Raw genomic sequence first — 10879 nt, 5'->3', positions numbered from 1 at the left:
TACACAACGTGAATGGTTCTCACGTATAAAACTCTAAATCCATCGAATATTAAGATTACTGTATATAAAAAGGCACTGTTGATTCTAAATGTATTGTTCTGTCCATTTTGACAGGCAATCAAAAACTGAAAAAGTGATTATTTTGTTTTGGAATTAAACCAGTTTTCTTTTTTTACATTTTTGGAAATGCGTAAACTAAAAGTTACTTTTTTCCAGACATATTGCAGTCACATTCAGCAAACAATCTCCTTTTCAACTCTTTTCTGTTTCAAACCAAAGCCCGCAAATGAGCAGTGCGCATGTGCCGTGCCGAGCCGAGCCGAGCGGAGCGGAGCGGTGACGCGTCGAGAAGTGTCAAACAAGAAGGTCGTTAAAAAAGAAACAGGCGAAAAGAGCAAAGAAGCGGAAAGTCTTCCACAAACTAGAATGAAGTGCTCGACTTTTGACGCGCTAATCAATGGAGGGACATGTCGTAGATCGTCTTTTTTGTAGTCGAGCTCCTCCTCCTCGGTTAAGTTGACGAAATCGAGCGTCGAGCTGAGCTGACCTGACCGCGGAAGCTAACCGGGCTAGCATGGAAGTAGCCGGCGGCGGGCGGTCTTAGCTTCGTTCGCTTCGCTTCGCCCTTTTCGAGAGTCCTCTTCACAGCCCCCCACCGTGTTTGGCATCGCGGCGACCCGACTGGTGCTGATCTAGGCGACGATGTCTCGGAGGCGGCTGGACAGCCGCAGCGGACTGGCTGCCGGACTGCTGGCCGAAAGTCACACACCGATCAGCGCGGAGCCTCTGGATGCCGTGTTCGAAGTCACCGGCGAGCTGGGGAGGTGAGTCGGAGCACTTCCCAAACACACTAACTAGATATGATAGGATAGGCAAGTCCAATTTGTTTCTTCTCTCGCCGCGGAAAGGGGCTTCTCAAGGGTGACAGATGTTAACATCCACATCCCCTGATGCCCGGGCAAGGGGGGTGAGAAACCATGAGATGGGAGGGCAAGGTCCAACAAATAATGGCATACGAAACAATTCGAGATCAAGTCGGTGTCAAAGTCCATTCAGTCAGCACGATCGCTTTTGAAACCGAAGCGCAGTTGCCAGAATCAAAAGTCATGAATTGATCCGTGCAACATGGAATTCTACCAGGATAAAGTTTCATGAGATGATTTCAAAACGTGCATTTTGAAAGCACAACGCCATTCTCGAGTTGTGTGCCTTTTACGCTGCAAAGGAAACTTGGCCATTTTCAGCAGGAGAATGTCTGAGAACTTGTGATGTCACTTTGAGCCAACAGCAAGTGGCAGCATTTTCAAAATAAACCCCATTTTGTTCTCCAAAAGGTCATATTCCACTCCTGCAATAGTGTGCCCTTTGTTCCTGAAATTGCAGAGCGACACAGCCCCTCCAGGTGACCGGGACCGCAGTTTGAGCACCACTTGCTATTTTAGGCCCATCAAATGATGAAAGGCCAGATTTGGTGGAGTGTTTACGTGACTATTTGCTTTGGCTCCACACGACAGACAGAAAGACAGACAGACAGTGGAAGGCGGTTGGTTTCATGTTGCCCTGGTGCAAATCGAGGTCACTTTTCCACTCTGCTCTTGTTCGTGAGTGGTAAACATGAACTTTGTCCAACCTGTTCTAGCGGTTTGGACTTGTGTTATTCCTGCAGTCTGACACTTTGATGGGAACGTCCCCTGATCTCGTTGACATACTTTTAGTGTCACCTTTTGACCTATTCTTCGACTCGCACTTTTGGCGAGCTTGCCGGATGGCCGCAAGCCGAACCTTAACGGTGTCCGCTTTATCCAAGGGGCAAGTTTGCTGTGGTCAAGCGCTGCGTGGAGAAAGCCACGGGCAAGGTGTTTGCCGCCAAGTTCCTGCGCAAAAGGAGGCGGGGCCGCGACTGCCGGGCCGAGGTGGTCCACGAGATGGCCGTCCTGGAGACGGCCCGCAGCAACCCCAGGGTGGTCAACCTGCACGCCGCTTACGAAACGGACCACGACATCGTCCTGGTGCTGGAATAGTGAGTCCCGACGGCAAAGCGGCTGCCGAAAACGGACACTTTGACGCTGTGGCCTTTTCCAGCGCGGCGGGCGGCGAAATCTTCGACCACTGCGTGTGTGACGAGCTGCTGCCCGAGGCCCAGATCACCCGTCTGATCAGGCAGACGCTGGAGGGCGTTCAGCACCTTCACCAGAGCAACCTGGTGCACTTGGACCTCAAGGTGGGCGACGGACATGACGGGACGGGACGGGTCGGGACGGGACGGGTCGGGACGGGCCGGGACGCGCCGGGCCGGGCCTCTGCTGCACCTTTGCCTCCGCATTGACTCTTTGCTGTGTGTCTCAGCCTCAGAATATCCTCCTGACCAGCCTTTCCCCACCCGGGGACATCAAAATTGTCGACTTTGGCCTGGCGCGCAGGTTGGGCGCGGTCGGCGAGCTGCGAGAGATTCTCGGCACACCTGAGTATGTGGGTAAGCCAGGAAAAAAAAAAAAAGTCACATTTTTGCGGAAGAAAGCGCTGGCTGGCTCTGTTGCGAAACCTCCTTCCGACATGAAAAAAAGTCAACAATTGAACGCACCCACTCCACTCCACTCCAGTTGAAATGACTCAAGTGAATGAGTCAGCCCTTTTTTTTCTTTGAAGCGGGCAGCCTCGCGCGCGCGTGAAAAACGTCTCGAGCAGGAAGTAAGTCGTCCACCTTAAATGGCTTTCTTTCCGCTTTTCTTCACTCAGCACCGGAAGTCCTCAATTACGAGCCCATCACGACCTCCACGGATCTTTGGTGAGTGAGCGAGCGAGCCAGCGAGCGGCGATTTTGAAAGGCGGCAGGCAGCGAGTGGCTTTGTTTGCTGAGCCCGCCCGCCGTTTGCCTCAGGAGCGTGGGCGTCATCGCCTACATGCTGGTGACGGGCGAGTCGCCGTTCGCCGGCGACGACAAGCAGGAGACGTACCTGAACGTGTCCCAGGTCAACGTGGACTACAGCCTGGAGGCCTTCTCCAGGGTTTCCGAGCTGGCCGTGGACTTCATCCGAAAGCTGCTGGTCAAAGCGCCCGAGTGAGTAGCCCGGCCAGCCGGCGAACGAGCCCGCAATAGAAAAGAGCAAAAGAGCGGACGTCGTCTGCCCTCGTTTCATTTTGGAGCAATGCGCCTTCTTTTTAAGGAGGAGGGCACCTGCCAACAGCTCCTTGCACGCTCCATAAACAAACAAACACGTTTGGAAGTAGCAATTAGGCCGCCTCCCCTCATCATAGCCACTTTCCCGTCAAGCCTGCCTCTTTCTTTCCTCTTGCGTTTTTTTTTCAAGCTGTTGTCCAAACTGCTTGAAGGAACCACTTCAAATCCCCCGTGGCTGGCTTCAAGTCTGGAGCCGGCCGGCCGGCTTGGCCAATCTCAATGCTTTTCTCTTCTTAGCGTAACCGCAAAAGCGCAACTGCTGCTTATTGTTTTTTTCCTGCCGGCGGTTTGCTTTGTCAATTCTTCAACCGGCCGGCTTTGTTTGCCGCGCCGATTGCATTCGTTTTCCTCGCGCGAGCCGCACCGCACCGCACTAACGAGTATTTGTCGCCGACAGGGACCGTCCCAGCGCGGCCGAATGCATCGGCCACCCTTGGTTGTGGCAGCCGCCGCCGTCGGCCGGCCCCGAGGCGGCGTCCGCCCGCGGCGCCCGCGAGCGGAGCTGCGGTGGAAAGTGGGCGGCGCCTCCGCCCGAGGACCCCGAAGACAAGGAGAACTTCCTGGAGTCAGCGGCGGCACCGCTGCACTTCCACGCCAAACGCGTCCGCTTGGACGAGGAGACGCTTCTCGGAGACGGTGACGTGTGAAACGGCTTTTAAGAGCGCCGCCGGGTGACGTATTTCCATTTGTTGATTAACACAAGCCAAAGATAATCATCTCACTCCTTGGCCGCCGAGTTAAAGCGGCCCGCCCTCTTGTCGCCGGTGGACTTTTGGCCGCGGCACGTTCTGCGCTTCTCGCCTGTTTTGCCAAAGGACTGCACCGGACTGATGCAAAAAGCACATTCCCACACTTGATGGCCACTTTTTGTACATTTTGGAAACCCGAATCTTTGAACGGCCTTTTTCCCTTTTCAGTGTTAATCCGATTCTCAGGTGACGACACGTCGGCGGCCAAACCGGTTCCGCTTTTGTCGTCCTGCGGAAAAGGGAAGCCCGCCGCCGACCGGCACTTAACTTCCTCATCGACGCGGCGCTTTATGCATTCACGCATGTTTTTAAAATGAAGGCTCTTCTTTGCGTATAAACAGAAAAGACAAAAAAAAAAAAAAAAAATCACTGCTCACTTTTCATATTCCTAACGTCATCCTTACTGATTTTATTTATGCGCTGGAACTCAACGTTATTTTACTTTTTTCATGTCACTAATATGTTTTGGCTATGTGGATGGCAAATGAAGGCAATTGAGATGGACCAACACTCCATGTGACATCAACGGCATGCGTCCAAGCGCTCGTCGCCTTCTGTTAACGTTCAGCTCAGAATGAGGCTGCTTTTTTTTGGGGTGGTATAGGTGACGCAAGTATGTACAACAGTGCCTTGAGATATGAGTTTTTGCTATACAAGCCATCTTTTGACATTTTTTTTACTCGCGTGCTGAAGCTTGAGTGCCGGCTCAGCAAGCAAACATTCCACGCTGGCTCGCTGGCTTCTTCGACAAAGAGGCTTCCAGCTGTTTGATTTTCAATTGTACGCTCCAACGAAACAAGTTTTGTCCTTCATTTAACTACTTTGCCTTCCAGAAAGCTCTTTCTAGCTTCATGCAAACTGACCTCTTTGTAAAAAAAAAAAAAAAAAGTGCTTTTTTTTTATTTAAAAAATAAATTGGGGGAGGCACCGGAACGGATGATTGACATTTAGATTCATTTGGGTGGGGAAAGATGATTTGTGAGCAGCCTGCCCATGGAATGAATTGAATCGGAGCCCCGAGCGGCCTCTTCAGGTTGTATTGAAACAATAGCCTTGCGCTCGCTCGCTCACTCCAACTTGCGTTTTTCTCTTGATGTCAGTCATCCAGGTGACAGTCATGACAATGGTCTGCTGTTTTGTCTGATACCTCACGCGCACATTTGGCCGCAGATGTTTGTTTCTTTTGGAATGGTTCCAATTGAACCCAGGGGCAAGTCGATTGCGTCCAACTCAGGTTTTGTGATCAAGCTAGTGCACATTTCGGCTCACTAAAGCTGATGGAAATGATGCGGCGACCCCTTGCTCCTCCCTCCCTCCCTCCCATACACTTGACCTTTGCTTTGAAGACCCGTAAAAAAACGAATTGCCATTTTTTGCAGGGGAAATGTCGAACCATGAAATTAAACTTCCCTCCTGTATTCAGCGCAACGATTAAAAAAAACTCATTTTAAGCCAGCAATGAGCAAAATGAATAAAAACGGAGGTTTTATGCAGATTTTCATTTCTTGACATCATTTCAATGCTGACGGGTCATTGAGACACATCGGAATAGGGCATTCAAATGGAATGATTGGCTTTGCTACATTCAATGGCGACGACAGCCGGCCTAGGTTGACCGTGACTGCAAGTTCAATTCTCTGTTGCTTGTGAAAAGCTCTTAAAGGGGGGCTCAGAATTCCCGAATGACCCCAAAATGGTTTTCAATGGACGGCGGCTCGTCGGCAAAATGGATTTTATGGCACAGACGTGCCCCGAACTCCTCCAGGGTCTTCACGAAAGCCGCGTGCTCCCGGCCCACCCAGGCCCGCGCGGGGTCCCGGACTTCGTAGGGCGTCACGTGGGCGTGGAGCCCGACGCCGCTGGCCGCCAGCTGGCCCAGCAGCCTCCTGTCCGTCACCCAGGTCTCGCTTCCCCCCGGGTGGCCGCCGTCCAGCCAGAACATGTCCGAAAGGCTTCCGGCAAAGTCCGACAGACCCGGGTCCGCCAGGGCGCCGGCCAGCTCGTGGACCACCTGGTTGAGGACCACGCAGCCTTTGCTGAAGCCCACCAAGGTCAGGGAGAATTTGCCGCTGGCGCCGCCCGGAGGCCGGATGGTGTTTGGCAGGCCGGCTCGCTCCATCCCGTGGACCAGCAGAGACCTGCGACCACCACAGTCCAGGTTCGTCAGCTTGAAGATTCAACTGCTCCAGACACTCCACTTCTTTGTTCGCATCGCTTTAGGGTGAGTTTATTCAAACTATTGTGGCATATGTTTTCAAATGATGTGCCTGATCTATAAATGACATAGTGGTCGTGATCATGCGAAATGTTGATGGCGTGTAAGCCCAGTTGGACTCAAAGGTCTGCAGACTTGTGTCAAGTAGTGGAGCAAACATGGTGAACTAGCATTTAGCTGTAATGCTAAGCCATGATTTCTACCCGGGCCGTGCAAAGGAAAGAAGTTTCCCCTACCTGAGTTGGCGCAGCGCTCCGCCGTCGGGCGAGTACGGGCCGTGTTGCGGGGCGCCGAACAAGTTGCTCTCCACAAAGTTGCGGTAGCTGCTGAACTTGTGCAGGTGCATGCGGGAGGCGCGCACCACCCACACGTGGTGGCCGGGGAAGCGGCGGCCCAGCGCGACGCCCACCTGCTCCAGGCTCCACGCCAGCCACTGGGCGCACTCCGGCTGCGAGGACATCTCCTCCTGGAAGTTCTGCAACAAGACCACACCAGCGCAGCGCACACTTGGATGCAATTTGCTCATATGGTTTTCACTGTGATGGACACGTTTTCTCCTTTGACTAACTTTGAATGGAATATGTTAGTGACCCCCTCGATCATCCAATGCAGTAGAGCGCACGCACACCGCACTGTTCATTTTCTACCTGTGCTCACCTGAATATCCCCGTGGAAAAACACCACGTGCCTGCTAATGCTGCTCTCATCTGCCTGCGACCCGTGTCCGTCTCCAGGCCGGAGGAGGAGCAGATCGTTGAGCATGTTTCCTTTGCACCCGGGCACGGCCAGTAGCTTGTGGAGCCTCGGCGCGTCCGGACCTTTGGAGAGTCCAACCGGGCGGCTGCTCGACGCCGGAGAAGAAGACGGCGCCACCGTGGTTGTCATCGGCGCGGTTTGGGCTGCAGCTGTCACTATAATCAGGTCAATCCTTCAATCGGACGCAAGACAAGCATTTAGATAGGCGCTCACATGTGCAGGAGCCGCCTCGGTGCAACTAGCAGCACATTTAGCTCCGAGATGGCTGTAAAAGACATTCCCTCTGGCATAGGAGCTATTGCGTGACGTTTCCGCTCTCGCTATTATATCAGGGCGCGAGCGCGCGCGCGCGCCTCCCCCGCCGCCTGAAAAATCGTCCAATTTGCGTTCTTCTGCTTGTTTTTGTGATGTGCCCACAGAGAGGCGCTGTTTATTAAATCCACGGCAGCACCGTGTCATGTTCCGAAACATGCTTGAAATTCAACACGTCGTCAACTGCTACTGCGCGTGCGTGGCACTTTTGACACCACAGAGCCTGCGCAAATGTCCATGTAGGCCAAGATAGTTCACAACCAACGATCGTCGCTTACTTCTCTTTTCTCTCGAAGACGACCAAACAAGAGTCGAACAAAATGCATTTAATCCGGCACGTTCAAATGCAGTGCTCTGAATACGCAGGAACTGATGAAGGGAAGGGAAAATCATATTCAACATATTCAAGACGTGACTGTCGCGAGGTAACAAGACAATTGGCGACAGTACACGAATCAGAAGCGACCATAAACCAAGATGGTTCACTTATGGTTACTTCCGTCTTCGCTGTGAGACGACGTCCGGTCGCCTCGTTAAACGCATTCCAATGCGCTGCTCTCTCCGAAACTTAGGGATGGTTACATTTAATATTCAGATCGATTGTAAACATAAAATGAGTTCATCAAATGTTTTCATTATTTTTTTTTTTATTGAACATTTCACAGTAGTATTGTGACAGGTTGGACTTTGGCCAATCTCTGTACTCTGCACTGCCACCGGCGATGATAAGCAGCCAGTGATTCTTGACCACTCGGTGCGTATAAAACATTTGATTATGAACCTGTTGAAAAGTTTGTTTTGATTCTCACACCTTGCTCAGACATTCGCTGCGAGTTTCAACACGGAACATAATAGGCATGGAACAGGAAGTGTGACTCCGGAGGCTTACATAGTCGGCCACCGATACACCTTGGCGGAAAGCAAATTTAAACTGCATTTATTACAAAAACTAGTGTCTGAAAATAGCTCGAGTGGCTTGTGGGCTCGAGAGAAGTCGTGCTAACCGCTAAAGCTAACTTGCTCGTAAAGTTCCAATAGATGCTTGAGCGATACAGCCGAAATAAACAGAGGAACCCACCAAATACACACACACACACCAAATGAAAAAGTAAACCATTACTTTACGGCTACACAAGTGAAAAGCGCACAAACTTGGAAATGAAATGTTGCACTTTCCTAAAAAGACAAAGTGTCTATGATGCACTATTTGCCCTTTTGTAAGAAGAAAACAAACCATTATTGCGTCTTCCCAAATACAAGATAGGCGATAGTATGGATGTTACCCCGTTGTTAAGCGACTTTTTGAGATGAGTTTGAATACCTTGTTTTTATCGAATACTGCTCGGTGGATGACTCGGTTACCGCACTTGCCTCCCAGTTTGGAGGTTGTGGCTTCAAGCCCAGGCTGGACCATTCCGAAGTTGACATTCTGTGCCCTTTTCTCAGAGCACTCTGTTTTTTCACAAGCTTAGCATGTTGCTTACCCTAATTCCAACGATTTATTCTTGCAGAGAAAGATGTCGACCACTGCATTGGGAAGACGCCTGGTGACGTGTCTGCTCAACGTGTCGGAAGCTCGCAGGGCGGACCTGGTGGAAAGCGTGGCCAAGGCCGCCTTGTACGACTCTCAAGGCAAATCTGATTTCTAATCACGTGGAGCTGATTCTCTCCAATTTTTGCAAGGTTGTTAGGCGACTGCTAAAAAGGAATCTGCTGTTTTTCTTGTCCTGACTCCTGAACACAACTCTCCAAATGGACTCGTGAGTCGGACATTTCGTTTTGAATCGGCCGTTTTGAGCAGATCTTGTTTTCAGGTGTTGGCAGAGAGACGACCGCGGTGCTGAACATTTTCAACGACCGTGACTACAACCGCTCCGTCATCACAATCGTGGCTGCTATCGAAGCCATCGGTAGGTCCCGACTCGCTTTGATGCCATCTTAATTGACGAGGAAGAAAAACATATCTGCCTTCTTTGTGCGTACTTACATAAGGGGAGGCCGTCTTGTCCGCCTGCGAGAAAGCCTGCCAGCTGTTTGACATGCGCGCCCACTCGGGGGTCCACCCGTGTTTGGGTGCCGTGGACCTGGTACCCATCTACCCCTTGGGGGAGGACGTGGGACCTGACGACTGTGCTCGAGAATCTCGCGGTCAGCTTCTGTTTGGGCGCGTGTTCTTTTGTGGAGGTCCGGGGCGCTCACGTTGGGCTTCTTCCTGTCTGTCTCTGCTCTTTGCCGGACTTGCTCAGCCATCGCCGCGGGCCTCACCCGACGAGTGCCGGGCACCAGCGTCTTCCTCTTCGGGTGGGCGGATGCCCCTCTTCAACGGGGGCTGGCTCAGCGGAGGAAGGAGATGGGCTGGTTCCGGAAGACGGCGGACTCCAACGGTGTCGGGCCCGTGCCGGACAAACGCTTTGGCCTCACCGGTAATGGCATGACGCTTCGATCCAAAACAAAATTGTTCTCATTTTTTTTTTATGGCAGGTATCGGGGCCAGTCCTTACGTCATGAACTGCAACGTGACTATCGACACTCAAGACCTGAGCGTGGGCCGGGGCATCGCCGCCGCCCTCAGGGAATCGGCGCCGGGAGGTCTTCCGGGGGTCCAAGTCCTGGCCTTGCCGCATGAGGGGGCCGTGGAAATCGCCTGCAACGTGGAGAGCGTGCCGGGGCTTCCGCCGGAGGTTCCGCAGGGTCAGAGGGGCGCCGCGGCGCCCTGGCCATCCTTCAGCATCGCGGGTCAGCCGTACTGCCACGTTCCGGCGTCTCTCATCGCCGCCAGGGTGGCCGAGCTGGCGGACGAGCACGGGGTCGCCACCGGGGGCGCCGTTTTGGCGGGCTTCACCCCCAGCGAGTGCCGGGCCTTAGCCGAGGCGGCTCTGTCTCGAGGGATGGCTGAATTTTGGAAAGAGCGGCAAAGTGTTCGCATGTGAAAATAAATTGGGCTTCAGCAAAGTATTCTCTTTTTCAATGACTCGGATTTGCAGATGAACGGTGATGCTTCATTTTGGCAGCTTCTTTATTGCGCCAGTGAGTAGGACGCCTCCTTAAGTGATGAACAGCACCCCATGAGCAGTTTCCCGTTTTGTTGGAGATACCGGCCGGCTTCCCGCCTTGGACTTTCAAGCAAAAACGGCCGACTTGTGCCATTGTGCCAGCACCCTGAAGATCAACTGATTCCCTTTAGGTGAGTTCTGCTATGTTCACTGTCGCTTTGACTGACCACTCATGAATGGTTGGTTTCCTTTCTTTTCAAGTTACATAAGCTGACCGGGGCCCCTCTTTGAGGCCCTTTTCATTGGCCGGCCGGCCGGCCTCCAGCTAAGCTTCTGGCATCTCTGCTTCTTTTGCTGCATCTTTTCCGTTTTGGCATGGGCTGCATATGAAGGCGGAGCGTGCGCATCCTGCGCATATGCACACGCCGTGCCTGCCTGCCTGCCTGTCAGGCTGCCGAGCATCACGGCTCCATCTAGGTCAAAGCAGAAGCCCAAAGGGATTCTCCTGCAACGGCGCACACACACACATATGCATGCATGCGTGCATGCATCTTCATATGAGCGCATCTTTCAACGGTTCACGCGCTCAATATTGGCTCAGCCGACTTGTAATTTGGCTCAAGACCAGCGTGACCAAGCGCACTCGGGAGCGAGTCTTCTCCATCCTAAAAGAGAC

General features: G+C 52.6%; 3 protein-coding genes across 10 annotated transcripts; 2 read left to right on the top strand and 1 right to left on the bottom strand.

Annotated features, from left to right (window-relative positions):
- Positions 1-287: 287 nt before the first annotated feature.
- Positions 288-5428, top strand: stk17b (serine/threonine kinase 17b (apoptosis-inducing)). The gene is made up of 7 exons (XM_088383112.1): positions 288-824; positions 1808-2020; positions 2083-2221; positions 2347-2473; positions 2737-2785; positions 2879-3058; positions 3576-5428. Exons 1-7 carry the CDS (start codon positions 703-705, stop codon positions 3823-3825), a joined length of 1080 nt encoding a protein of 359 aa, XP_088239238.1. The 5' UTR covers positions 288-702; the 3' UTR covers positions 3826-5428.
- c8h2orf69 (chromosome 8 C2orf69 homolog) lies at positions 5387-7388 on the bottom strand. 2 transcript variants are annotated; one of them, XM_088383114.1, is made up of 4 exons: positions 7112-7388; positions 6800-7047; positions 6379-6617; positions 5387-6065 (listed from the first exon to the last, which is right to left on the bottom strand). In XM_088383114.1, exons 2-4 carry the CDS (start codon positions 7025-7027, stop codon positions 5597-5599), a joined length of 936 nt encoding a protein of 311 aa, XP_088239240.1. In that variant the 5' UTR covers positions 7028-7047; positions 7112-7388; the 3' UTR covers positions 5387-5596. The 2 variants fall into 2 exon arrangements, with proteins under 2 accessions (XP_088239240.1, XP_088239239.1); XM_088383113.1 differs by having other exon boundaries at positions 6800-7387.
- On the top strand, positions 6897-10162 carry ftcdnl1 (formiminotransferase cyclodeaminase N-terminal like 1). 7 transcript variants are annotated; one of them, XM_088383106.1, is made up of 7 exons: positions 6900-7063; positions 7879-7964; positions 8722-8842; positions 9025-9120; positions 9203-9358; positions 9457-9633; positions 9692-10162. In XM_088383106.1, exons 3-7 carry the CDS (start codon positions 8728-8730, stop codon positions 10138-10140), a joined length of 993 nt encoding a protein of 330 aa, XP_088239232.1. In that variant the 5' UTR covers positions 6900-7063; positions 7879-7964; positions 8722-8727; the 3' UTR covers positions 10141-10162. The 7 variants fall into 7 exon arrangements, with proteins under 7 accessions (XP_088239236.1, XP_088239232.1, XP_088239234.1 ...); XM_088383108.1 differs by having other exon boundaries at positions 6903-7063; positions 7890-7964; XM_088383105.1 differs by having other exon boundaries at positions 6903-7063; positions 7876-7964.
- Positions 10163-10879: the final 717 nt, after the last annotated feature.

Source organism: Syngnathus floridae, chromosome 8, assembly GCF_059516105.1.
Source record: "Syngnathus floridae isolate MCC-2025c chromosome 8, RoL_Sflo_1.0, whole genome shotgun sequence".
Taxonomy (NCBI): domain Eukaryota; kingdom Metazoa; phylum Chordata; class Actinopteri; order Syngnathiformes; family Syngnathidae; genus Syngnathus; species Syngnathus floridae.
Note: the sequence above shows the minus strand (reverse complement) of the source record. Positions and strands in the feature narration are given on the sequence as shown.